General features: G+C 45.5%; 1 protein-coding gene across 1 annotated transcript in view; it reads right to left on the reverse strand.

The window, feature by feature from the left end:
- ASH1L (ASH1 like histone lysine methyltransferase) overlaps window positions 1-24,661 on the reverse strand; it is a 181,233-nt gene that overhangs the window by 54,467 nt on the left and 102,105 nt on the right. Inside the window, exon 5 of the mRNA XM_032845040.1 lies at window positions 22,518-22,697. Within this exon, the coding sequence (XP_032700931.1) occupies window positions 22,518-22,697 (180 nt within the window). The remainder of the gene's footprint in view (window positions 1-22,517; window positions 22,698-24,661) is intronic.

A 24,661-nucleotide genomic window follows, 5' to 3' on the forward strand; every position in this document is an offset into this window, starting at 1 on the left:
TTTTTTTTTTTTTTTTTAAAGATTTTATTTATTTATTTGAGAGAGAGACAGTGAGAGAAAGCATGAGCAAGGAGAAGGTCAGAGAGAGAAGCAGACTCCCCGTGGAGCTGGGAGCCCGATGCGGGACTCGATCCCGGGACTCCAGGATCATGACCTGAGCCGAAGGCAGTCGTCCAACCAACTGAGCCACCCAGGCGTCCCCCACGTCTTCATTCTTGAGGAGCTTCTGATTCAATCTGTCAGAATGACTACACTGAGGAACATGTTAATCAGAGTCCTCAGTAATTCTCATTAATTATGAGATTACTGGTAATTTAAAAGGTAACCAAAGCCACCACTCTTACCATCTAATAGTGGTTCCTGATTTTCCCATACAGTCGGCCAGAAGCCTCAGCTACGAGCAGAAGCTCAGCTAAAGGAAACATCAGAAAGCTTTGGGGAAGGGCTGCGCCTGTCATTTCTGACTAATGACACCATCGGGGGCAGAATTAGGGCCGCAGGTCCTCAGTATGAGCCGGAAGCATTTCCTCAGACAGACACCTGTTACGACTGTAAGAAGGGTCAGAAGTTGAGTTTCCGGGGCATTTTTAACTGAAAACAAGCCAACTTATGAAAATAGAGTGCTTAACTCAACACCAGCCAAGTAAGAATTAATCACCAGGACTGAACAAACTGATTTAAGTGTAATAAATACTGTGTCTTTACTGAATGTCTGATAAAGACCTTTTCTTTCTATAACCCTTGAGTTCATAGGCTGTACTTGTCCAAACTAGAAGTAAATGTTCTTTAACTGGCACACTGTTCCCAGTGTCTTACGTTCAGAGAAATATCCCATAAAGGTTAATATAGATTACAAGCCTACAGAAAGACTTAACCAAATTTTTGTAAAAAAAAAAAAAAAAGAAAGAAAGAAAGAAGATACACATTAGTTGGCCTAACTAGAAAATTAGATACACACTAGTTGGCCTAACTAGAAAATTATTCAGAGTATTATATACATATATATACTATAAAGTGAGTTTTATGTTCTGTTCAGGAAAACAACCCAGTTTTTTCCTTCCTATGTAGTAAGGAAAGACGAATAGAAAAGAAAAGAAAACCCAGTTCTTTCCTACTGTGAGTTTCTTTCCCATTTGTCTCTTTATTTTTACACAAAATACGCTGCTTCTGAGGCTTCTGGTCATGTGTGGGGGTTTTACCCCACACCAAGCAATTCCCTGTGACACCAGCCGGGTGTGTTATGATTTAACTCAGTTCTGACACGGCCGACCGGAGACAGCACCAGAACCCACAGGTTAAGGGTTCAGTCCCACCAGACTGCACCCACCGCCCTCCAGCTGCCGATCACAACGAGTACCACGTCCTTATGTTACTCACAACTTCTGCCCCGTTTGGCTACAAACCAGGGGTTCCCATGGCTCCCCTCCTGGCATCTGACTGATACGCAAGAGCGGTTCACAGAACTCAGACAAACACATTTACCCGTTCACTAAGCGACTGTAACAAACAGAACCAGTTTTTAACCAGCTGCCTGTCCTTCCATCCAGCGGCTCACAGCTGGCAGACAGCAACGCCCAGCGGCCTCTCCATGAAACAGGCCTCTTAACTGATCCCCATAGGTGCGGCCTCAAGGGCGTCGGCTTCTAATTAAACACACTTAAGACTTACACAGAACATTCCATCCCAAAGCAACAGAATACACATTCTTCTCAAGCACACATGGAACTTTATCCAAGACAGATCAAACGTTAGGTCATAACACAAATCTTAGTAAACTTAAGAAGACTGAAACCCTATCAACCATATTTTCCCATCACAATGGTACTGAAGTAGGAATCAACCATAGGAATAAAACTGGAAAATTACAAATATGTGGAGATTAGAAAACATGCTACTGGACAACCAATGAGCCAATGAAGAAATCAAAGGAAAAATTAAAAAAAAAAATCTTGAGGCAAACGAAAAGGGAAATACAATACACCAAAACTCAAGGAATACAGCAAAAACAGTTGTTAAGAGGGAAATTTATGGTGATAACTGCCTACATTAAGAAATAAGAAAGATCTCAAACAATGTAACTTTATACCTCAAGCAACCAGAAAAAGAAACGAATACTTCGAAGATCAGGTACAAGACAAGGATGCCCATTCTCTCCAGTTTTATTCAACATAACACTGGAAGTCCTAACCAAAACACCAGACACAGAAAAAAAAAAAAAGGTAAAAGGCATTGAAACTCATAAGGAAGACACTAACTGTCCATGTGGGCAAATGACCTACTACTACACACAGAAAACCCTAATGATTTCACCAAAAAATTACTGGAAGTAATAAAAGGCTTTAGTAAAGTTGCAGGATAGAACATCAATACAAAGAAATCAGTTATGTTTCTATGCACTAAATAAGTAGCAGAAACAGAAATTAAGAAAATCATCCCATACACAAGTGCACCAAAAAGAATAAAATACCAGGGAATAAATTTAACCCAGGAGGTAAAAGACCTACACTCTGAAAACCGTAAGAGAGCGAGGGAAGAAACGGAAGATGACGCAACAAAGGGACCGACATCCCGGCCCGTGCACTGGAAAAGCTCATGTTAAATGTCCGTATCAGCTGACGCGCTCCACAGACGCAGCGTGGTCCCTGTCAAAAAACAACAACGTGGGGCGCCTGGCTGGCTTCGTTGCAACTTCTGATCTTGGGGTTGTGAATTCAAGCCCCACCGGGGTGGAGAGAGTGCTTAAACAAACAAACAAACAAACAAATTTAAAAAACAAACATTTTTCACAGACCTAGAATAAATAATCCTAATGTTTGTACGGCACCCTAGGACTCTGAATAGCCCATCTTAAGCAAGAACAACAAAGCTGGATGTATCACAGCCCCAGAGTTCAAGACCACAAAGCAGTAACAAGAGTGCAGCCAGGGCACAGAAACAGACACAGATCGGGAGAACAGAGACAGTTGTAGGCCAACTATTCCTCACGAACAGAGATGCAAATATTCTCAGCAACATATTAGCAAAATAATATCAAGATACATTCAAAGGCACATACACCAAGGTCAAGCGGGGATTTATTCCGTGGATAAATATGTGGCAACCAGTGCACAAACACGCCACGTGACACAGCACAGTGCCGGCAATGCAGGACACGACCCGCACGACCCTGTGCACCGATGCAGAAGTACCTGACAGAACTCAACAGCTACCCCCGGCAAAGACTCCCAGCAAAGACCCCTGGCAGGGCGGGCGTGAAGGAGGCCACGTCGACATCACAGAGGCCGCCTATGAGACGCTCACAGCGGCCAGCACACTCTGTGGTGTGAGAGCTTTTCCTCCAAGATCAGGAACGAGACAAGGATGCCCACGCGCACAACTTTAACTCAACACGGAACCGAAAGCCCTCATCAGAGCAGTCAGGCAGGACACAAGAAGCATCCAGCATCCAGACGGGAAAGGAAGAAGTAAAGCCGTCTCCATCTGCAAACGGCATGATACCGTATTTAGAAAAACCCTAAACACGCCACACAAAAAATTGTTTGACCTGATAAATTCAGGAGAGTGGAAAGATACAAAATCAAAATATAAAGATTGGTTGCATTTCTACACACTGATAATGACCCATCAGAAGGAGAAATTAAGAAACCATCTCATCCGCAGCAGCCGCAGGAAGAGTAAAATATCTAAGAACAAATTTATCCAACAAGGTGAAAGACCTGTACACCAAAAACTGTAGGTTACTGATAAAAGAGGGGCGCCGGGGTGGCTCAGTGGGTTGGGCCTCTGCCTTCAGCTTATCACGATCTAAGGTCCTGGGATCGAGCCCCGCATTGGGCTCTCTGTGCAGCAGGGAGCCTGCTTCCCCCTCTCTCTGCCTGCCTGAGATCTCTCTGTGAAACGGATGAATAAAATCTTAAAAAAAAAAAAAAAAAAAGGAAAAAAAAAAAAAAAGGGGCTGGGGCTGGAAGAATACTGCTAACGTGTCCGTGCCACCCAAAGCAATCTACATATTCAGTGCGATGCCTGTCCAAATTCCACTGGCATTTCCACAGAAATAGAACAAATAAGCCCCAAATTCGTGTAGAATTACAAAAGACCAAAGCAATAAAGAAAGAACAAAAAAGCTGGAGGACCCACACTTCCTGATTTCAAGCTACACTACGAAGCCGCCGGAATCAAACCAGCAGGGCACCGGCGTGACAGCACACACACGAGCAGGACAGAAGACACAACCAGAAATAAACACAAGCACGAACGGCCAATTAACCTCTGACCAAGGAGCCAAGAACAGACGAAGGAGAGCTGGCGGTCTCCCCGATAAACGGCGAGGAGCGCGGACAGCCACACGCGGAAGCATCAAACCCGACTCCCGTTCCACGCACCGCGCCAGCATCAGCTCCAACGGGATCAGAGGCTCGAAAGGGAAGACCTCAACTGTGACGCTCTGGAAAGAAAACGCAAGCTACGTTCCTCGACGCCAGTGCTGGTGAGGATTTGCTGGGTCTGACCCCAGAACCAAGGTGACAAAAGCAGAAACAAGGCAGTGGGACTACCTTAAACTAAAAAGCTTTTTTCGGGGGCGCCTGGGTGGCTCAGTGGGTTAAGCCTCTGCCTTTGGCTCAGGTCATGATCTCAGGGTCCTGGGATCGAGCCCCACATCGGGCTCTCTGCTCAGCGGGGAGCCTGCTTCCTCCTCTCTCTCTCTGCCTGCTTCTCCGCCGACTTGTGATCTGTCTGTCAAATAAATAAATAAATAAAATATTTTAAAGAATAAATAAATAAAAAGCTTTTTTCTACAGCAAAGGAAACCACCAACAAAATGAAAAGAAACCCGCAGAACGAGAGGAAGTTACTGTACATACATGAGGTTAAAATCCAAACAAAAAACTCATATAAGCCAACATCAATAAAACCAACGATCCAACTGAAAACTGGGCACGGTGTCTGAGTGTGTCGAAGACGACACACAAACGGCCATCCGCCATGCGAAAACGGGGGCTCAATAGCTGGAATTATGACGGAAATGCAAATAAAAGGAGGGACCATCTCGCACTTGCTAGACCCGCTACGCCGAAAACCCGGAAGTGTGGCGAGGATGCGGAGAGGAGCAGACGCTTGTGCTCTGCTGGGGGCCAACTGGCGCGCGCCCGATGAAGCACGGCGTGGGGGGTCCTCGAAGTACTGCACGCGACCCAGCAGTCCCGGCTCCGGGCGCTGTCTAGGCCCCAGGGCAGCACGAGCACGAGACCCCGCCGGCGCCCGCGTCTGCTCGAGCGCTCCCTGCGACAGCGGAAACACGGCGTGCGCGGGCGGCTGAGAGCACGAAGGGGACGCGCGCACGCGCACGCGCGAGAAGGCTACTGAGTCCTAAACCGGAGGACGCCCTGGGCTGCTGGACTGGCGCAGTCGGTTGAGCGACCGACCGGCTCTGGTTTCTGCTCGGGCTGTGATCTCAGGGTCATGGAATCTGCTTGAGACTCTCTGTCCCTCTCTCCCTCTGCTCCTCTCCCTTATCCTTTCTAATAAATAGGGATTTTTTTCCAAAATAGATAAGTCTTAAAAAAAAAAAAAAAAAAAGTGTCTCCCGCCTCTGTTCCTGCGCTGCGTTCGCACAAGCCAAGCCGTCCCGACACGAGCGAGGGCACGGATGGCAGCGGTACGTGGAAGGAAAGGAGAGAGCGAAGGACAAATGCCATCCGATCCACTGCGCGTGTGGCTCCTTCGCGAACAACAACAAAACCCCAAGCTCACAGATACAAAGAACAACTAGTGGTCGCCAGAGCGGGAGCCGCGGGCTGGGTGAGACGCGGGACGGGGGTCACCGGGAACAAGCCTCCAGTCCCGAGACCGGCCATTCCCGGGGACGTGGCGCCCAGCGCGGCCGCAGCTCGCGGTGCTGTGGGTCTCAGTTCTTCTCGCAAGAGACAAACGGTTCGTATGTGTGGTGACGGGGCTAATGTGGCGACCGAGTCACAGTATTTACACGAACTGAATCCCGACGTTACACACCTGAAACCAGCATTTTACAGGTCAATTATATTTGAACTAGAAAAGGAACGGACAGTCTAGAACTCAGATACAGATGCTAAGGCGCCGGGAGAGAGTGTGCAAGTACCAACACATACTAAGGCATCTGTGCAAACCTGAGGGGACGCACGCGCGACGGCCGGCTGCGCGGCAGCGGCGCAGCGACCCCCGGCGCTTCCTGCTTCGCCGAGAAGGACCCGTCACAGGGCCGGTGGCGCTCCGGCGGCACAAGCCTAATCTATTCGTAAAGAAACATCAGAAAAACTCTAACTTAAGGACCTTTTAGGAAACGAGTCTTCTGTCCCCTTCAAAGGTGCCCGTCTGATGAAGGACAAAGACAGGCGGAAGCCCGCCCGCCCCGGGACGTCCCCCGGACCGCGCGCTGCCCAGCCGTCGGCCGCGCGGGGACCGAGGACGGCCGGGGAGGAGCTGGACGCGACCTTAACGCTCCTGAGTTTAGAACCTGTTATCCTCTTTATACGACAGAACGTCTTTTGGTCTCAGGAAGCACGGAAGGAAGTATTTACGAGTCACGTGTCAGCATGCTGAGGCTTACCATCGAGTAACAGAGGAGAAAGTGTGGTGTGTGTGACAGAGACACGCGAGGGGCGGCGAGAAGAGGCGCTGGGGAGGGAAGCAGCGAAGAAGTGGCGGATTATCACCGCGCGGTGCGTCCGGATGAAAGGTCTTCAGTGTTTCTGTACAACCCTGTGATCTATGAAGGTAACACAGACTTCCATAAAAATCGGGAATACGTACAAGATGTAGGGAAAATCCGAATTTTTGTACAATAATTTACTCAGGTAACAGACTTTATTGACATAAGTGTTTAAATAAACTTTTTTTAAAAAAAAGATTTCATTTATTGGGGCACCTGGGGGGCTCAGTGGGTTAAGCCTCTGCCTTCAGCTCAGGTCATGATCTCAGGGTCCTGGGATGGAGCCCCGCAACCGGCTCTGTGCTGGGCGGGGGAGCCTGCTCCCCCCCAACCCCCTCGCTGCTCTGCCTACTGATCTCTGTCATATAAATAAATAAAATCTTTAAAAAAAAAAGACTAAAAAAAATATTTTACTTATTTGACAGAAACAGAGAAAGTGAGAGAGGGAGCACAAGCAGAAGGAGTGGGAGCCGGAGAAGCAGGCTTCCTGCCCAGCAGGGAGCCCGATGCGGGGCTGGATCCCAGGACCCTGGAATCATGACCTGAGCCGAAGGCAGACACTTAACAACGGAGCCACCCAGGAGCCCCTTAAATGAACTTTTTTAACACCAAATAACTACAGGAAAGATAGGACCAAAACCATGGTGAAAGGTAACGAAAAACTGTATTGGAGTTAAAAGACTGTTCTAGTGTAAAACATAAGAGATTTGAACGATTGTTTTGCTTTGAACCTCTAAGAGTTTAGGACTATGACAAATGCATTTAAATATAATTGATTCAAATGACAATTTACATAAAAGCTCTCTGTAAATGTAAAGGGGGCACACAAATTGTAATGATAGTTGACCACAGAAACTGTTTTTTGTTGTTTTTTTTTTTTTTTACACACACCCACAACACAAACTTTCGAGCAAAATTTTGCATTTACTACATTTTGGAATGTATTTCTTTGGTGAATTGGAAAAGCATAGACTGAAATAATTTACTTACACATTTGTTGCCAAGTAAAAGGGCAGATGCTACTCTAAGACTTTAAAATTTTCTAAGATTTTAAGTCCTATGTATTATATTTTAGGAATTCAGGCACTTAGTTCTATTCCTTTTCTTTTAAAAAATATATTTTAGAAACCACTAGGTTCTATAAGATTTCTATAAGACAAAGTGAACTCATGGCCTAAAGAAATTTATGGAAGCAAACATGCCCAGGTTACCTCTCAGAACGCAATTAAACTCATAGCTCATAAGGTGCTTATTCTAAGCTTTACTAGTGGAAAAAGAAAAGTAAAATTAATTTCACCTAGAGGAGAATGAAGGACACTTTTACCTAATGAGAAAACATTGCAGATTTTGAATAAGATCTGAAAGAATGAGTGGGATTTGTCAAATAAACGGGAAGGAGGAAAGTAGTTTTTACCATGTAGGGCAAACATCTAGGCCAAGTGCTGAGAGAAAAGGACAGAGAATTTGGGGAAAATAATTGGATGTTGTGGGTCGGAGGAATGAACAGATTGAGTTTAATAAGGAGAGCCTGGGTGCTTCAGTGGGTTAAGCGTCTGACTCTTGGTTTCAGCTCAGGCCGGGATCGCAGGGTCATGGGATGGAGCCCCACGTCCAGCTCAGCGCTCAGCAGGGGCGCCTGCTTGACATTCGTTCCCTTACCCTCCCCTCCGCCTCCTCCCCCGCTCTCTCTCCAGTGGAGTGTAACTGGAGGTAAGACAAGAAAAACAGGTCACACTAGACCACAGAGGGTCTTCTGGATGTGATGCAGGAAATAAGTATCTGAGAAGAAATCTGGGTGGGGGAAGGATAGCCCAAGGAGGGCGGATTGCTGTCTGCAGGAGGGCGTGAGCGCTTGGTGCAGTTAATTTCATCTGAGGCCACACTTAGTGACAATGGAGTAAGACATCTTAAAAACATATTGCTTACTTCCTATCTGTCAACCAAGTAATCCTCTACCCGTCTACGAAACAGGTGTCTTCATCAGTGCCACTGTTTAGCTGAGGACACTGAGGGCCCAGGTTTAGGAACACGCCCGAATGCACACACCCTCAGTGGCGGAACTGGGATTTGGGAAGAGTTCTGGTACCACAGCTTCTTGGACATCCCTTACCGAATTTTCCCTTACCGAATTTAAGGATTGTGTGACTCTAGCCTCTTTCTCCCCAAACGAGCTACTCTGTACGCCTCATGCAGTTAAATTTTTGAGAATACTCATTTCGTAAACAACTTTGCTGACGATGTGAACATTTCTCGCAACACACTCGACCAACAAATACTACTTTCTCTAACTGTTATCTTACGGATTTTATTTTGTTTAGATTAACATGGATTTACATGATTTTACAGCACAACTATCCATAGGGAGACTTCCGGAATCCTAGTCAAAGGAAAATCCCATTACCTATTCAAAGGTAAATTACAATCATACCTGGCTAACAAATTTCTGCACAAAACCTGAGGACAGCAGGGGCGTGAATGAAGCCCCGCAAGGCCCTGTCCTGCACAGCAGCAGGGCAGCGTTCGTACCCTTTGTGGTGCCCTCGGTCCCTAACCCTCCTGTTAAAACCATTTTACCTCGAAACTTAAAAGCACCGAGGAGCATGACACATTTGCAAACAAAGTAAAAAAGATCACATTCTCAGGTTACTACGTAAACTTTACCAGCCCTAATGTTTTATCTCATGAAGTACCTAATGTCAAAATATACATGTTTATCGGGAACAAGCATTCCATTTAAGTAGGAATTAATCACATGTTCCAGACAAGTCAACTGTATTTTACAATCAAATGTACTAAAGTACTTTAATTGAGCACAGTGGACCGGATTGAGTATGGTAACATGCCTAAAGTGCTTAGCACGGTAACTGACACATAGCGCGCATCAATAAATACTAACTTCCTTCTTCGGGTTAGCCAGGGATGACACAGCCTCGCTGGATTCGACATACCCAAACAAACTGCACAGACCAGGGCACCAGATGTGCAAAGCAACATCAAACAATCAACCTGAGAGGGGAGCCTGGCAGGCTGAGCCCCAAGAACGTGTGACCCTCATCTCTGGGTCACGTGCTTGAGGCCCACACTGGGTGTAGAGCATACTTAAAAAGAAAAAAATTATTAGAAGAAAAAAAAAGCTAAATTTCTTAATTTCTTTAAAACCAGGGTGTGGGAAAGCTCATTCAAGTATGACTTAAAACCCCAGAAACATGAGGCGTCTGGCGGGCTCAGTCAGAGGAGCGCACAAGCCTTGATCTCTAGGTCATGAGTTTGACCTTCATGTCGGGTACAGAGTTTACTTAAATAAATAAACAAAATTAAAAAAAAAATCCAGAAACATGATAGAAACAGAAAATCAAAACCCAAAGCACTATAAGTTTCGTGTGATAAAAACAATCAATATAAGCAAAGTCCACAGACAAATGACAGAATCCGCTAAAATGCTCTTAGGATTAATAATTGAGTGAAGTAAAGTTGCAAGATTGTAGGATACAAGACCAATACATAAAACTCGATTGTATTTCTATTCACTAGCAATAAGTATCCAAAAATGAAAAAAAATTCCATTTGTGGGGTCCTGGGTAGCTCAGTCAGTTAAGCATCTGCCTTTGGCTTGAGTGGTGATCTCGGTGTCCTGGGGTTGAGCCCTGAATCGGGCTCCCTGCTCAGTAGGGAGTCTGCTTCTCCCTCTCCTTCTGCCTCTCTCCCTGGCTCATGCTCTCTCTCTCAAATAAATCAAATCTTTAAAAAAAAATTCCACTTACTAGCCTCAAAAGAATGAAACGATTAGGAATATGCGTAACAGGAGTGCAGAACGTGAACACTGAAAACTAAAAACATTGTTAAAAGAGATTTCAAATGATTAAATAACTAGAAAAAATTCGCATGTTAGGAATACTTAATACTAGGGCCCCTGAGTGGCTCAGTGGTTAAGCGTCTGCCTTCAGCTCAGGTCCTGGGATCGAGGCCCTTATCAGGCTCACTGCTCGGCAGGAAGCCTGCTTCTCTCTCTCCCACTCCCCTTGCTTGTGCTCCCTCTTTTGCTGTCCTTTCTGTCAAATAAATAAAATCTTAAAATTAAAAAAAAGATTCTCTCTCTCCCTCTCCTTCTACTAACCCCCACTACCACTCATACGCTCTCTCCTTTTGTTAAACAAACAAACAAAAAAACACTTAATACTGGTAGGACTGTAAACCCCCCCCAAATTGATATACATTTTTTTCAAAAGCCCCACTGACTTATTTGCAGAAATCAACAAAATGATCCTGAAAATATCAAGGGATCAGAATTAGCCAAAGTTGGGATAAACCAGAACAGCCAAGGTTAGAGATGTCACATTTCCTGACCTGAAATCTACCACAAGCTACAGCGTTCAACACCATGTGCTACTGGGATAGCCAGAGACGTGTGGCCAGTACGCACAAATGACAGATGACAAACTGATGTGTAATTTATATCACAAAGGGCAAATCTCCTTAATGTACAAGGGTCTTTCAAAAATCTAGCGGGAAAAAGACAAGACTAGTAAGCTGAGAGAAAAATGGGGGGAAAAATCATAGACAATTCACAGAAAAAGATAATTAAAAGACTTGTACATACACGAAAAGATACTTGACAATTTCACATATGAGAAAAATGCAAATCAGAACCCACCGGAGATAACATTTCACACCTGTCTCGTGGGTAAAAATGTACTAGTTTGACAACATAATTAGGCTGTGGTCCAGGAAGACTGCAAAAGGGTACAACTGCAACGGAAGCATAGTTAGGCAACGTTTACAAAATTGTAGGTACGCTCACTATTGAATTCGGTAATTCTGCTTCTCCAAACTTACCCCAGGAAAGATCTCCAGAACATCAAACAGCACGAGGACGCGGTCATTCACTGCGTGTTATTGCTCTCTCTTTTTAAAAAGATTTTATTTGAGAGAGGGAGAGAGAGAGAGAGAGCAAGAGAGAGCACAAGCGGGGGTGGGGGAGTGGGAGGTGGGGGGTGGGAAGGTAGGGGCAGAGGGACAGGGAGAAGCAGACTCTGCAGTGAGCAAGGAGCCCAACGTGGGACTCAATCCCGGGACTCAGGGTCACGAGCTGAGCTGAAGGCAGACGCTCAACCCAGCCACCCAGGCGTTGCTGGCATCATCTACTGTAGGAACCATTAGGAGCAACTGAAATGCCCTTTTCCTGGGAGGCCGACTGGATAAACTGTGCTACAGCGACAGACTCCGTTACTGTGAAGGTATAAAGCCGTAGTCTGGGTGTAGAAAAATGTTTACAACAGCATTAATCATGTCAGCAAAAAAGTACAAAGAACTCCCGGGGCGTCTGGGGGGCTCAGTGGGTTGAACATCTGCCTTTGGCCCAGGAGCGAGCTCAGAGTCCCTGCTTATATACGTTCTCTGTCAAATAAATAAAAACTTAAAAAAAAAAAAAAGTACAAATAACCCAAATGTTCTCCAATTGACAAATGGGCAAATGAAATGGGGTTATGTGGTATATCCAACGGAACGTTTTTGGGAAGAAAAAAATGAAATGATACAGGTTACAGCACATATGAACCTTGGAAAAACTATGCTAAGTGAAATAAATCAGTCACAAAGGACCCTGTACTCTCTGATTCCATATTTGAAATGTCCAAAAAGTCACATTTACAGAAATAGAAAATAGATGAAAGTAGATGAGGAAATTAGGGGATATCACTGTGGAGTTTCTTTTTGGGATAATGAAAATGTTGTAAAATTGACTGTGGAGATGAGTGTACAACTCTGTGAACTTACCAAAAGTCACTGAAATGTGTAATTTAAATGGGTTAACTATATGGCATGTGAATTATATCTCAACAAAAGCTTAGGTTCTCCCTGTGCTCAGAGACCTGATGAAGCCGACTCTCTCTCTGCTGCTGTCCTTAAAGAAGAAAGCCGCCATCGAGCTCTGCCGCTACAAGAAAGTGAATGAGTGTGGAGGAGAACGCTGAGTGTTGGATGAGATCGCAGACTCAGCTGACATCTTGATTCGAGTCCCGTGAGACACAGAGCTGAAGTGCCCAGATTCTTGGAATTCTGGGGAAATTATCTGTGAGATAATAAGTCTGTGAGGTTTTTTTTTTTTTTTTTTAAAGATTTTATTTATTTATGAGAGAGAGAGAAGGAGAGAGAGCGAGCACAGGCAGACAGAATGGCAGGCAGAGGCAGAGGGAGAAGCAGGCTCCCTACCGAGCAAGGAGCCCGATGTGGGACTTGATCCCAGGACGCTGGGATCATGACCTGAGCCGAAGGCAGCTGCTTAACCAACTGAGCCACCCAGGTGTCCCTTAAATTTTTTTTTTTTTTTTAATTATTTGTCAGGGAGAGAGCAGAAGCATGGTGCACAGGGGCAGAGGGAGAAGCAGGCTCCCTGCTGAGCAAGAAGCCCGATGTGGGACTCGATCCCAGGACTCTGGGATCAGGACCTGAGACAAAGGCAGATGCTTAACCAACTGAGCCACCCAGGTGCCCAGTCTGTGAGGTTTTAAACTGCTAAGACTGTGGTAATTTTGTTACACAGTAACAGAATATTAATACACACGGGTTTGTGCATATTTATATTTTATAGAAGCTTTACAAATTTCCTTCTTTTTTTTTTTTATTTATTTGACAGGCAGAGATCACAAGTAGGAAGAGAGGCAGGCAGAGAGAGGAAGGGAAGCAGGCTCCCCGCTGTGCAGAGAGCCCGATGCGGGGCTCGATCCCAGGACCCTGGGATCATGACCTGAGCCGAAGGCAGCGGCTCAACCCACTGAGCCACCCAGGCGCCCTAAATTTCCTTCTTTTTTAAGGCAAATAATATTCCAGAATATAATTTTTTCAGTATTAATTTTTTTTTAAGATTTTACTTATTTGAGAGAGAGAGTGAGCGAGAAAGTACAAACCGGGGGAGAGGGAGAAGCAGACTCTCCTGCTGAGCAGGGAGTTGGCCGAGGGATTTGATCCCAGGACTCAGATCATAACCTGAGGCAAAGGCAGACGTTTCACTGATGGAGCCACCCAGGCGCCCCCAGAATATACTTTTTTGAAGCACCTTAGATCTTGCTATGTATTAAAGTATATTAAATCTTGTTATCTGTTAAGCCTGTCAGGCCTGTATTTAAATTTTTTTTTTTTAATTATTTGTCAGGGAGAGAGCAAAAGCATGGAGCAGAGGGGCAGAGGGAGAAGCAGGCTCCCTACTGAGCAAGAAGCCCGATGTGGGATTCGATCCCAGCACTCTGGGATGAGGACCTGAGCCAGAGGCAGATGCTTAACCAACTGAGCCACCCAGGTGCCCCTGTCAGGCCTATATTAAGGAACACTCAAGTCAGAAATAACAGCTGTTAATGAAGTCACTTTACTACCACCAGAGGGGGATAGAGCAACACAGCCACAGCCCACTTGCCGCCAGCGCAAACACACTTCTCCTGGCCACGGCCACGGCCAGAGTGAAGCTTCCATGACAGCGAGTGGATTGTCAAGGGGACTGTGGACTCCCTCCTAACTAGTCTCCATTCCTAAGTGGAAGACTGAGCTTTAACAGATCATGACTTATAATTCCCGCAAATATACACAAGGATGGCCTGACGTCTCTACTCCACGTTAGAGGCCAAATCACATGTGGGGAGTTCTTCCATCATCTCTGCTCATGCCTTCTTATTTGCTTCTTTTATAAAAACAAGTAACTTCCAAATGTAGGTGTTACAAGTATCATTTATTATTTAAAAAAATGATTTTTACATTTTCTTCTAGGAAAGAAAGAGGCAAAAAACCCTGTTATACTTCAATCATGATGAGAGACTACAGAAAAAAGAGAACAGGAAACAGGATTTAGAAGACAAACGTATAAGAAGTACTCATAAATGTATGTTTCTGGGCACACAAAAATAAAGATGGTATTTGTAACATCAATAACATAAAAGGGGGATATGGAGCTTTACGGGAGTACATTTTTTGTATATAATTGAAATTAACTTGATATCAATTCAAATTACATAGTTGTATCTTTGGGAAGTTCTATGTTATTTCCATGGTAACCACGGAGAAAACAGCTATAGAATACACCCAGAAGGGACTGGAGGGAATCAAAACGTGTCACTACAAGATCAACTAAGCACAAAAGAAGACAGTAATGTACCTCATGTCTGAACCTCATGTCCTACATTACTGTCCTACAGACAAACGGGAAATAAAATGGCAAGTGTAAGTCCTTCCTTCTTGGTAATTATGTTAAATGTAAGTAGATTAAACTCTCCAAACAAAAGGCAGAGAGAAATGAAATGGATAAAAAACATGATTTAACTGTACACTGTCCACAAGAGACTCACTTCATTTTTTTAAAGATTTTCTCTGTGTATTTTAGAGAGAGAGAAAGCACCCTTGCAGGTGAGAGCAGGGAGAGGCGCAGAGGGAGAGAGAGAACCCAGACATGGGGCTTGATCTCATGACCCTGAGATCATGACCTGAGCTGAAATCAAGAGTCAGATGCTCAACCGACTGAGCCCCCCAGGACCCCCAAGAGACTCACCGTAGATCAGGACATAAGCAAGAAAAAGATGAAAAGGAAAAGGATGGAAAAAAGATATTCCAATTAAACAGTAACCAAGAGAGAGCAGAATAACTATACCACAGTATCAGACGGAGACCTGAAGTCAAAGACTGTTACAAGGGACACAGGAGGACATTAAATATTGACAAGAGTCTGCTCACTTAGAAGCAACAATCATACTCAGCAAACATCAAAGGAACGTAGTATTCGAAGACTGAAGAGAGGAAACAGACATCTGTACAGGAACAGCTGGAGACGCCAACCAAGTTCAGTGATGGTTACAACAACCGTACGCATCAACATGGATCTTAACAATTAGTTCTAACAGAAATACACAGAACACTCCAGGCAACAACAGCAGATACAAAGTTTTCCCAAATGACCACAGAAAATTCTCCAAGACAGGTAATACATGAAGCCACAAAATAAGTCTTAACAGATTTTAAGACTGAAGGGTTGCCTGGGTGGCTCCATCGTTAAGCCATCTGCCTTTGGCTCAGGTCATGATCCTGGGGTCCTGGGACTGAGCCCAGCATCGGGCTCCCTGCTCAGTGGGTAGCCTGCTTCTCCCTCTCCTACTCCCCCTGCCTGTGCTCTCTCTCTCAAATAAATAAATAAATCAAATCTTAAAAAAAAAAAAAGAAAGAAAGAAATCAGAGGAGAAATTAGAAAATATTTTGAAATTAGTAAGAATGAAAATACAAACAACCAAAACGTATCTGATATGGTATAAGCAACAGAAGAGGAAATTTACAGGTAAAACACACATGCGTTCAAAGACGAGATCTCAAATCGCTGACTGCAGAATCCACAGACAGTGGCGTAGCTCCTGGGGAAAAATCTGGTGGTTCCTTAAAACACTGAACATTCAAGGATCTGGCAATTCTACTCCTAAGTACATCCACAAGGGGCTGAAAGCAGGGACCTGAGTGAACGCGCCCAGGCCGGTGTTCAAGGCAGCATGATTCACGCGAGACAAAGGGCAGACACAGCCCAAGTGCTCGCCAGCCAGTGAGCACGTAAAGTGCGGCACGTGCACAACGGAAAGCGACACGGCCACACACGCCACACACACGTGCCAGAGCACGCATGAACACTGAGGACACGCCTAATGAATCCGGACAGAAAAAGCACAAACACTGTATGGTTCTACTGACGTGGGGCAGCCACAACAGACAAACCGCCAGAAACTGAAAGCACATGAGCCATTACAGGCTGAGTGAGGTGTGGGGAGTTACTGCCTAATGGTTAGTTTCTTTCTTTTCTTTCTTTTTAAAAAGATTTTATTTATTAATTTGACACAGAGAGAGACACAGCGAGAGAGGGAACAGAAGCAGGGGGAGTGAGAGAGGTAGGAGCAGGGAGCCTGATGTGGGGTTCAATCCCAGGACCCTGGGATCATGACCTGAGCTGAAGGTCGATGTATAACCAACTGAGCCACCCAGGTGCACCCCTGGTTAGTTTCTGTTTAGGGGAATGAAAAATGCTCAGGGCACCTGGGTGGCTCAATGGGTTAGGCCTCTGCTCTCGGCTTGGGTCATGGTTTCGGGGTCCTGGGATCGAGCCCCAGGTCGGGCTCTCTGCTAGGCAGGGAGCCTGCTTCTCCCTCTCTCTGCCTGCCTCTCTGCCTGCCAAATAAATAAATAAATAAAATATTTAAAAAAAAAAAAAGAAAGAAAGAAAGAAAGAATAATGCTGGATGGCCCCTGGGTGGCTCAGTTGGTCAAGCCTCTGCCTTCGTCTCAGGTCATGATCCCAAGGTCCTGGGATTGAACCTCCTACCAGGCGCCCTGTTTTTCCCTCTCCTTCTTCCCACTTCTGTTTTCTCTCTCACAAACAAAATCTTTATTTATTTTCAAATCACTTTTTTTAGAAAGATTTTATTTATTTGAAAGAGAGAGAGCACGTGCACAAGCAGAGCAGGGGCAGCAGCAGGGGAGAAGAGAAGCAGGCTCGCCCTGAGCAGGGAGCCCGATGTGGGGCTCGACCCCAGGACCCCAGGATCACGACTCGAGCCGAAGGCAGACGCTTAATGACTGAGCCACCCACGCACCCTAGAAATAAAATCTTTAAAGGAAGAAAGAAAGAAAAGAAAAATGTTGGAAACAGATGGTGTAATGAGTGCACAACATGGTGGATGCCATGAATGAGATGACCTGAATGCTCAGAAATGGTGAAAATGGCGAATCTGATATTTTACCACAATAAGAAGTTTCAATAAGAAAATGTAAATATAATATTTTGTGAGTATATTTGTGAGTTAATATGTGACTTAAAAAGTAACAACAGGGCACCTGGGTGGCTCAGTGGGTTAAAGCCTCTGGCTTCGGCTCAGGTCATGATCTCAGGGTCCTGGGATCAAGCCCCCCATCGGGCTCTCTGCTCAGCGGGGGACCTGCTCCCCCGCTCCCCTGCCTGCCTCTCTGCCTGCTTGTGATCTCTGTCAAATAAATAAATAAAATCTTAAAAAAAAAAAAAAGCAGCAACAATTCTTACTCTGAGATAAAGACCAGAAAAATAGTTCATTTCTTCGAAACTGATGGTCCATTTAAGTTTAGAGCCAGTTCGACATTCCAGAGCCTCCCGAGGGAGAGCAGCCGCACCAGCACCTTGACGTTAGCCTGGAGAGACTCGGGCTGAACTTCCCGCCCCAGGAACGAAAGCTAACAGATCTGTGTTGCTTCAACAACTTCAGTAACGAGCCACAGCGGGCCCAGGACCCTAACCGGCGGGCTAAGCTCTGCTGGTGACCCGCTGACTGCATTACCAGACACTCTTTGTACCTAAATAAAGGAACATTGATAATGGAGGTTTTCCTAAACCAAGGTGTACGGTCTATAACATTTATTTCTGGTATTTTCACTGATGACATCATTATTCAACCAGGAATACAAAATAAAACCCTGGGATCATCACTGACTCCCGCCCTGTCCTTGAATTCATACCATCTATCCAATCTTTAATCCCTTTCAATTTTAACATCCATGTTCTCAAGAGCCCACCCTTTCCAACACCCTGCACTGTCATCACCGTATTTCAGGCTGTGACTCCTGTCCTGGAAAACCACAAAGGTGTCCTGCTCCCTAACCAGCCTTTTAACCTCCCCATGTAAGTCACACCTCCCATACTGGTTTTATCTTGATCCAAGTTTGACTGAGTCCTACGCTTCCCTCTTATAACTTTATTTTTTTTAATTTTTAAATTTTAATTCCAGTATAGCTAACATACAGTGTAATATTAGTTTCAGGTGTAGAATACAGGGATTCAACACTTCCACGCACCACCTACTGCTCAGCATGACAGGCGCACTCCTCCCTCTCCCACCACCTGCCTCCCCTGCCAGTCCGCCCACCTCCCCTCTGGTGACCGTCCGTGTCTAGAGCAGAGAGTCTGTTTCTTGGCTTGTCTCCTTCCTTTTCCTTAGGGTTAGGGTTTGTTTTGTTTCACTTCTTAAGTTCTCCATACAAGTGAAATCATATCCCCTCATAACTTTTTAAAACGTATAATGATTTATATACAGAAGAGTAACTTTATAATTTCTTTGTACCATTCTGTGGCCCCCCCAAAAAAGTGACAGAGCATGGAGCATCTGGGGGCAGGGAAACCGTGCTGTGTGACACTACAGTGGTGGACACGTGTCATTATGCATTTATGGAAACACATAAAACGTGCAACACCACGAGCAAACTCTAATGTCAGCTAAGGACTCCAGGGGACAACAATGTGTCCCGGTGTGCGTTCTTGGATCAGAACGGATCTAACACAGTGGTGCAGGACCTTGAAAGGAGGAGAGGCTGTGCAGGCAGACTCTCTGCACTTGGTATCAATTTTGCCGTTAACCTAAAACTGCTCGAAGTAATTGTTTACTAGTTAGAAAACAAAAACAAAGAAAAAAACCCAAATTGCTACAAACCACCACCACGAGTCCACAAAAATACACCGCTTCACAGTCTGGAAGACTGCACACATGTATCGTCTTCACAGTACTCCAAAATACACCCACTGCTGTCCTCGTCTCTAAGACGCGAGTAGCTTGTGCTTACATAAACAAGGTGGTTCTCTCAGTCCATTCTCAGAGTGCAAGACTTCTGTCCGACCAGAGACGTTTAAGTAACCTATTATCCTTATTTTTAAATTTGGGGGCCGGGGCAGAGGGAGACTCTCAAGCAGACTCTACACCCAGCTCAGAGCCCAGTGTAGGGCTCGATCTCTCGACCCTGAGATCACGACCTGAGCCAAAATCAAGACTCAGACGCTAATCCACTGAGCCACCCAGGCGCCCCTGACGAGAGACATTTTAAAACACCGATGGGGCTAAAGATATTGATCTTCTGACTCACAGTCTGACTTTATTATTCACCTTTTTTAAGGATTTAATCCAGAAAAAGTACATTACTACAAACAAAGCAAAACCGGAACTTCAATTTTTTTTAGCAGAAAATGGAGAAATAGATTTGTTTTCTCTATTCAGCAAAAACATTGCTTAAAATTATAACTGAAATAGCTCTTTCCAAAAGATATTTCATTTTCTCATTTATAGTGACAGAACGCTAATTTTTATTTTTAGGCACCGCCATCTGAAATATTAACCATTACTTCCCCGCCTGACCTGTGGCTGAAGTGCGGTTCCACAATTACGTTCTAGCCAGGCTCTATGAATGAGGTTTTGCCTTCCTGAGTGTCCTTCCTGAGTCGGTCTGGGCTGTGACACATTACTGGGTGGCTGAGACCACACATCTTTACTGCTCACTCTCCCGTAGGCTGGAAGTCCAAGATCAGGGTTGAGCTCCAGTGAGACCCTCTTCCTGGCCTGCGATGCCACTCTCGCTGCTCTGCACCCAGTGGAGAGAGCACATCTCTCTCTCTAAGGGCTTCTTCTAAGGCCACTCACTCCTCTCACAAGGGCCACCCTCTCATGACCTAACTGCCCCCTAAAGTCCCACCTCCAAACACCACCACGTCAGGGATTAGGGATTCGAATTATGAATTCAGGGGTGGCGTGCGGGAAGGCACAGTCACTCCGTAGTGCTTCCTCACAAAGACGGTGTGTGCTTTTTACACTCCCTTCTTTTCTGCTTTCTATACGAAGACCTTCCGGCTGAACTCAGGCAGCTACGCTGGAACCACAGGTGACCACAGAAGTGGAAGCTAAATGCTGAGGCGGAAGAACAGAAAGGGCTCCAGGTTCCTGAGGATACTGCGGAATTCCCGCAGTAACCCTGAAGTGTGTCCTTCGTAACAGTTTTTACGTTAAAGGAAAATGAATGTCTCTCTTCTTAAAGTCTTGAATATTTGAGAGAGTTTCTTATTATTGGGAGCTGAAACTAAGAAGCTTCATGAATAAAACATTTTCATGATCCAAAAGGCAGGGATCTGGTACAAAGAGCTTCTGTGGCATCTACTTCAGGGGCAAATTAATAGAAAAATATTATTATTATTATTATTATTTTAAGATTTTATTTATTTAGGGGCCCCTGGGTGGCTCAGCTGTTAAGTGTCTGCCTTCAAGTCAGGTCATGATCCTGGCGTCCTGGGATCGAGCCCCGCGTCAGGCTCCCTGCTCAGCGGGAGGCCTGCTTCTCCCTCTCCCACTGCCCCTGCTTGTGTTCCCTCTCTCTGTCTCTGTCAAATAAATACATAAAATATTAAAAAAAGAGATTTTATGTATTTATTTGTCAGAGAGAGAGAGGAGACTGCACAACTAGGGGGAGCAGGAGACAGAGGCAGAAGCAGGCTCCCCGCTGAGCAGGGAGCCCGATGTGGGGCTCGATCCCAGGACCCTGGGATCATGACCCGAGTTGAAGGCGGACGCTTAACCAACCGAGCCACCCAGGTGTCCCAACAAAAAATCTTTTCAGGGGCACCTGGGTGGCTCGGTTGGTTAAGCCTCTGCCTTCAGCTGAGGTCATGATCCCAGAGTCCTGAGACTGAGCCCCGCCTCGGGCTCTCTGCTCAGCGGGGAGCCTGCTTCCTCCTCTCCTGTTCCCTTTGCTTGTGTGCACTCCCTATCTCTCGGTGAAATAAATATTTTTTAAAAATACCTAAAAAAAAATATTTTCAATGCAGAATAAGATGCTGTGGTTTACACAGAGATCACTTTAACCACAAGTACGATACATACCTCTAACATCTAATCTATCCTCTTTCAATTTCACTATTTCTTGCCAAAATTCAGACCCTTTCAACCTTTTGAGGGACATTGTGTGTTTCTGCCATTAGTCGCCCCCCATTCATTTTCCACTCTGCAGCTACAGTTTATCTTATAACATATACTTGCACTTTTCATTTCCTTTAATGAGGTAAATACCTTAGAGTCCCTTAGGTCCATGGTTTTGTGGTTTCTATCAAGCAATGCTTGTTTTCCACACCACCACATTTCAGAAGCACTGAAAAATCCTTGCATCCCAGTATGTGCCTGGGACAAGCTATCCTGGAATAATGAAATGCCCCTTTCTACCCTGCAAACTAGTACCGAACTTCCAGAACCTAATCAACTGTGTTCTGTGAGATACCTCTTACCCCATGAGAGCTGCCTCATCAGAGTGCTTCCTCAGCTGTCCTTGCCAAGGGGAGAGGACGTTCTCACAAGGAGTATATTCTCCTCATGCGACTAAGTGTTTGGAAACTTAGAAAGCATTCAGTCCGTGAGGAATGAATGTAGAAAATCATCAAGATCACTAGAGATGCACACATAGTGCCATTTTTCTTATTTTTAATTAAGAAAAAGGCACCCCTAGAATCCAAATTACAGATAGATAACCTAGAAAGGCAGAGAAAAGATTAGATGAGGGAAGATACTGAAACTAGTATTACACTAGACTGTAACTAACTAGAATTTAAATTAAAAAGTTGAAACAGGGGCACCTGGGTGGCTCAGTGGGTTAAAGCCTCTGCCTTCGGCTCAGGTCATGATCTCAGGGTCCTGGGATCGAGCCCTGCATCGGGCTCTCTGCTCAGCGGGGAGCCTGCTTCCCTTCCTCTCTCTCTACCTGCCTCTCTGCCTGCTTGTGAACTCTCTGTCAAATAAGTAATTAAAAAAAACTTTAATTAAAAAAAAAGTCGAAACAAACAAAAACCAAGAACCCCAGAAAAAGATCTGAGAAAATAACTGGTCCCCAACACCAGAGCAGTATCAGGAGGAAAGTGCATACTCAGGTGTCTGCAGAGGGTCACGCTTGTGTACGTCACGTGTGCACTGTGCTTTCTGACTGCCGAAGTGTGTTCTAGAACATAGAAAAGTAACAGGTCTTTAAAGCTTGTCAGCCGACAGGTAATACTACTTACTCTGCAGTTTTGTAAACGTCAGAATACAGCCCTGCTTTCTGATACTTCTTCTTTGGGGGACGTGGGGCCTTCTTCTCCCTTGGCAGGAGAGAGCGCACGGGCCGCAGGGCATTTTCAGGTTCAGGAGGCTCGGCTGGGGTCTCAGGAGGACTGGGGGCCACAACTGCCGCTGCGGTAAAGCTACAAAGACAAGTTTAAAGGAAACTTTTACTACTGACTCTTTACACAACACAACAGCAAGTAAAACACGAGGTTGAGACTTCCTCATCTGACCGTGATGGAGTAACAGACAGCAGACGTGTCCTCCTGAGACAACCTACCAGAAATCTAGGAAACTACTATAGGCCTGGAGAAGGTTTATGAAACACTTAGCAGACACTGGACAGTAGCACCACGCTGTGATCCCAGAGAAAATTGAAAAAAGAAAAAAAAAAAAAACAGAGAAAGAAAAAATATGGGGGTGCCTGGGTGGCTCAATCAGTTGAGTTCAACTCTTGATCTCGGCTCAGGTCTTGATCTCAGAGTTGTGGGTCTGCGCCCTGCGCTGGGCTCCGCGCTGGGTGTGGAGCCCACTTACGGAAGAAAAAAAAAATAGGAAAAATAGGAAAAAAAAAACAAAACCAGCTTGCCTTTACAGGGAGGATGACGGCAGAGGGAGCAGAGCCCCAGCAGAGAACAGCCAGTGTGAAAAACGGACAGAGCTCAGAGAGGTTGAGGACCCCGGGGTTGCGGGGCGGAGTCCTGGAGTGGAGAAAGCCACAGAGGAAAGCAACTCTAGAAATCTGTATGGGCCTCCCACAGTACACTTACGAGGTTGCGCGAATGCGGGGTCAAGCTCGGCAAGGCCGGACAAAGAGCGAGCGGCTCCTGTCCGGAACCTCAACAGCCCGCAGAGCTCACACACGGCGGCAGGAGCCTCCGCGAGGCACCATGGGAGGACAGTGCCCGGGACTAGGACATCCCGCACACCCCCCCGAGAGTAGAGTCGCCCACTTCCGCACAGCTCAAGTACCCCCAGAATAAAGACCAGCGCCAGTGAAGCTTAAAAACAGTCTTCAAAGGAATCAGCCGAACCACAAATACCTAAACTGCCTACCAGAGCCCCTGAGCATCTGGGAAAGAACAAAAAGCCCGACACACGATGATGCAACATTTACAACGTAAAGAAATTCACAGTGAAAAAACCCAAGCGTGAATGGCCAGATATTTTCCAGATTTGATAAAAAGTATAAAGTCAAAGTTCCAAGAAGCTAAACAAACCATAAACAATATAAACTAAAAAACAGAAACAAAAAAACAAAATAAAAAAAAAACAAGGCATAGCATAGTAAATTGCTAAAAATTACTCAAGAAAATTTAAAAAGCGAGAGGACAAAATACGACCCATACAGGACACAAAAGTAAGAACGAGTGCAGACGTCGCGGCTGAAGCAAAGGCGAGCCATAAGGCAACGATAACACATCTGTAAGTGCTGGAGGAGGAGGGAGAAGGAGGGGAAGGAGGAAAAGACTATTCAAACAGAATTCTAAGTGAATCAAAAACGCCTTCAAAAATTAGGTTGATTTCCGGGGCACCTGGGCAGCCAGTGCGGTGCCATCTGTGGGTCCAGGCTGGGCTCAGCAGGGAGTCGGCTGCTCCTACTTCCTCTGCCCCCTCCCCAACTCGCGCTGACATGCGTGCGCTCTCTCTCAAGTAAATAAAATCTTAAAAAAAAAAAAAAATTAAGGGGCGCCTGGGTGGCTCAGAGGGTTAAGCCTCTGCCTTCGGCTCAGGTCACGATCTCAGGGTCCTGGGATCGCGCCCCGCATCGGGCTCTCTGCTCAGCGGGGAGCCTGCTTCTCCCTCTCTCTGCCTAATTGTGATTTCTGTCAAATAAATACATAAAATCTTTAAAAGAAAATTAAGTCAATCCCAGTTCCAGGCAAAGATGGAACGGATACTGCCACTCATCCATCCACTAAGTAAATGAAAAACACTAGAAGTTATAAGTAAAACAAACATAAGCAAACAGACTGGCTAGGGACCCTGCAACCGAAGCTACAACATGGCAGGGAATTTCCTCCAGAGTCTTTCAGTAGTGAGTATGAGCCAAAGAAATACAGTTTCCCCAGCATCAAGGACAAGGAAATTGTCTGCTCTCATC

This window comes from Lontra canadensis, unplaced genomic scaffold (assembly GCF_010015895.1).
Source record: "Lontra canadensis isolate GAN:19392208 unplaced genomic scaffold, GSC_riverotter_1.0 scaffold160, whole genome shotgun sequence".
In the NCBI taxonomy this organism is placed as follows: Eukaryota; Metazoa; Chordata; class Mammalia; order Carnivora; family Mustelidae; genus Lontra; species Lontra canadensis.